The 3449-nt window shown below is 55.8% G+C and overlaps 3 protein-coding genes and 1 pseudogene across 3 annotated transcripts, besides 2 other annotated features; all 4 read left to right on the top strand.

Annotated features, from left to right (window-relative positions):
- The first annotated feature begins 2 nt into the window (after positions 1-2).
- Tco025E_09567 (small subunit ribosomal protein S13e) lies at positions 3-263 on the top strand (annotated as a pseudogene).
- Positions 264-665: 402 nt separating this feature from the next.
- On the top strand, positions 666-1454 carry Tco025E_09566 (synaptobrevin-type transport protein; the record flags this gene model as incomplete). The annotated part of the gene is made up of 1 exon (XM_029376380.1): positions 666-1454. The coding sequence occupies one exon, from the start codon at positions 666-668 to the stop codon at positions 1452-1454; it is 789 nt and encodes a 262-aa protein (XP_029223496.1).
- A 396-nt stretch (positions 1455-1850) lies between these two features.
- Positions 1851-1871: a microsatellite.
- Positions 1872-2010: 139 nt separating this feature from the next.
- Positions 2011-2385, top strand: Tco025E_09565 (uncharacterized protein; the record flags this gene model as incomplete). Its single annotated transcript, XM_029376379.1, has 1 exon — positions 2011-2385. One exon carries the CDS (start codon positions 2011-2013, stop codon positions 2383-2385), a length of 375 nt encoding a protein of 124 aa, XP_029223495.1.
- Positions 2386-2663: 278 nt separating this feature from the next.
- Positions 2664-2693: a microsatellite.
- A 146-nt stretch (positions 2694-2839) lies between these two features.
- On the top strand, positions 2840-3193 carry Tco025E_09564 (RNA polymerase III C11 subunit; the record flags this gene model as incomplete). The annotated part of the gene is made up of 1 exon (XM_029376378.1): positions 2840-3193. The coding sequence occupies one exon, from the start codon at positions 2840-2842 to the stop codon at positions 3191-3193; it is 354 nt and encodes a 117-aa protein (XP_029223494.1).
- Between the last annotated feature and the right edge of the window lie 256 nt (positions 3194-3449).

The following is a 3449-nucleotide window of genomic DNA, read 5'->3' as shown; positions in this document are numbered from 1 at the left end:
AGAACGTCACTGGCGCAAGATCCTGCGCATCCTGAAGCACAAGGGCATGGCGCCTGAGATCCCGGAGGATCTCTACTGCCTCATCAAGCGTGCCACGGAGATGCGGAAGCACCTGGAGCGCAACACGAAGGACAGGGACACGAAGTTCCGCCTCATTTTGGTCGAGTCCCGCATTCACCGCCTTGCCCGTTACTACAAGCGCGTGAAGCAGCTGCCGCCCACCTGGAAGTACGAGTCCAGCACGGCGTCCGCAATGGTGGCGTAAGCGCGCTTCTCGGCACCGCTGCCTTTTTTACCCGTTACCTTTTGTTTTCTCGTTTGCTGTTTTGTGACTTTTTTTGAAGGACAAGAAGAAGAAGGCAAAACAAAAAAAAACCTTCTGAATGGCTGCCCTCAACTGATGCCATTGGAGGTGTTGTTGCAACTGTTTTCCCTTCGCCGCCTCTCCGCCTCTTCGGGGGGGCATAGGGCTGAGAATTATTTCATTTGTTGGGTTTCTTTTTCTTCTTGTGTCTTTTTCCTCCCTTTGGCTTCTTGCATCCGCGAAGGAGCGAGTGTCAGTGTCATAGGGCAAAGAGGGAGTAACACGCGTCCGGGACGCTCCCACCGATCACTACTTGTCATCGCAGCTGCTGCCGCGTTACTGGGGTTCGCTGTGCCGCGGCATGGCTTCCAAAGGGTGCTTCATCGCGGTGCTTATCGCCCGCACGCACGACCATGTGCCGCTGTGCAGCTACACGGACGAGAACTACGCCAATTCGAACCAGATCCGGCAGCAGGAGCAGCGCGTGCTGGAGCGAATGGAGTCGCCTGCCGCTGCACCGGATCGAAGTAGCGCCAAGGGAAGCTACTACCAAAGCTTTGACCACAGGGACTGCATTTATTTTGCCTTTCAGGACGCGGCAACGGACCTGACGATCATCACGGTTGTCAACAAGTTGCTGTTGCGCAACTCGGGAGACGTCGGGGCAACGAATCGGCTTGCCTGTGGCTTGTTAGACCTCGTCTTTGCCGAGTTTGTGCAGATGTACACGGTGAGCGAGATTGCGGCGAGCAATGTCCGGCCCTTCCAGTTCATTAAGTTCGACACAACTTTGCAGAAGTTGATCCGCCAGGTGCAGTTGGATAGGCAGAGCGAGAACGTTCTGGTTGGGGGGTCGGGCTCGGCACAGCAGGGCGCCGGGCAGCGGCGGAAGGTGAATCCCCACTACGACGCCCTACGCCAGGAACTCACGGATGTGCACTTTGTGATGCGGAAGAACCTCGAGGATCTCATGACGCGTGGAGAGAAGTTGGAGACGATGAACCAATTTAGCGCCCAGCTGGTGGACCAGAGCTCGCGCTTCTACAAGAAGACGGTGCACATGAACCGGATGCGGTTGCTGCGGTTGTACGGCCCTCCCGCCGTGGTGGGCCTCATTATTGTTATATTCTTCTACTTTTACCTGTTTTAGCCCTTTTGGCTGCTTTGCGCCGGCGGCCACCAACGGCGGTGAGGTGGTGGCAATGATGTGGAGGGGCAAGCGGCGTATGCGTGTGTGTGCGTGTGTGGCGAGGCGCTCCCCCCGACACGGCAAGTCTTGCAATCACACATGCCACCCACACACACGTCGCCTGCACACACGCGCAAAGCGAAGGAGGCGCGCCTGACAAAAACAAGGGAAGGCAAAGGAACCGACGCGAAACGCACCAAAACTTTAACAGCCTCTGCTGCTCTGCTGGTACGAGTGGGAGAACAAGTGAAAAATGCTGCCGTTCTCCTTGACCTTTTTTAAAAAGAAAGTATTTGTATTTTTCCTTTGCTGTTGGTTTCCATCTCGACCTCTGGTGTGCCTCCCTTTTTTAAAAAAATTATTATTATTATTACTATTGTGTGTCTGTCTTCCCTTCATTTCTTCCCATGCGGCCTGCGGCTGCCCGACAATTCTTTCCGGCACACGCGCCGCACGTTGCCGCTCAAGCGCAAGCGTGGAAGCAACAACAGCAAATTAATAAGGAAGAAGTGGGCGCATGGCGACGAAGGAGCTTCAACTCCCACACGCCCAACCCCGCGAGCAGGTGCTGCACCCCTGCGACGTCATTCAGCGCGGGGCGTTTCAAAAAGACAACGCCGAGCGCCTTCACCGCATTCGCACCACGCTGGGCTGGGGCGCCGCGGCGGACACTGCCCTCACGGAGACGACGCTCCTCTCCACGCGTCGCCTCGGTGCGCTGCCTAGCAGCTTCGCGCTCTACCACCACTACCGCGGAACAGTGTCGGAGCTGACCCCGACGGACCTCTACGGCCTGCCTGAAGACGACCCCAACGTGCAGCCATCCTCTCGCGCTATTGTGGAGAAGTCCATCTACGGGTACGAGTTGACGATGAAGAACCTGGGGATGTAGCTGAGTGCTGTTTTTGCTCGTGTGTTGCGAATGCCATGTCTGCTTTGCAGGCTTTACACACATATATATATATGCGCACCGTGTGCTTAATGAGGAACCCATCGTGCGGACTTGTGTTGGTGGTGAAAGGAGACAAGAGTGTGCGAGCCACCCGCGTGAAAACTATATATATATATATTTGAAGAGACGAAGGATGACAAAATCAGACAGCTTCTGGGGGAATTCTTCTTTTTCATGCATTTCTTTCTGTTTGTTGAGGACTTTCTGCAAGGTTGTCGTCTTTTTTTCTTCTTTTCTTTTCTTTTCTTCTGTACTTCCCGTTGAATCTCGTGCTTCGCTCTCTGTGGCGCGGCGCCGCAGCTCACAAAGGGAGTAGCACTCGGCCAAAGCAGGACGCGGTGGTGGGGGTGGGGCGCGAGGGTAACGGCGCGGTTGGGAGGGGAGGGGGAGTGTCATGTACTTCTGTCCCTTCTGCGGCACGCTGCTGCTGATTGAGCCGCATCATCCGACCAACCGGTTTGTCTGCTCTAGCTGCACGTATGTGGCGCCCATCCTCTCCGCACAGCCGCTCACGGTGAACCACTCCCTGCTCAAGTTCAACAAGGCGGTGGAGGAGGACACCGACGTCAAGACCGAGGGGGAAACGTTAGATGCTGGACAAGTCATTACTGTGCGATGCCAGAATGATGAGAAGGCCTGCGATGGCACTCGGGCGCATTATGTGCAAATACAAATGCGCTCTGCAGATGAGCCGGCGACAACCTTTTTCAGGTGTCTGAAGTGTGGATTTCAGTGGAGGCAGGATTAACACCCCTTTCCTGCCCAGTCTGCCTTGTGCTGCCTCGGACGCTGCGCCGGGACTGGTCGATTCTCACATTGTTGTTTCGTACTCGGACCGGTTAATACGATGAGAGGGGAAGGGGGGAGGTAAAGAAATGAGAGGCGCGCCAGAAGTGGGCGGAGCGCGCATCATTGGGGGGTGAGGGGGGTGCGGGCGCGAGATTCGGTTGAGCTGCACGCCTGTCCCCTTTCGGTGGATGTGCGTGAGGGTTTATTTACCACCA

The sequence above is a fragment of the Trypanosoma conorhini genome, assembly GCF_003719485.1.
Source record: "Trypanosoma conorhini strain 025E chromosome Unknown Tco_14.4_contig_01175, whole genome shotgun sequence".
Taxonomy (NCBI): domain Eukaryota; phylum Euglenozoa; class Kinetoplastea; order Trypanosomatida; family Trypanosomatidae; genus Trypanosoma; species Trypanosoma conorhini.
The sequence above is the reverse complement of the archived record's forward strand: the minus strand, read 5'-3'. Positions and strand labels throughout refer to the sequence as shown.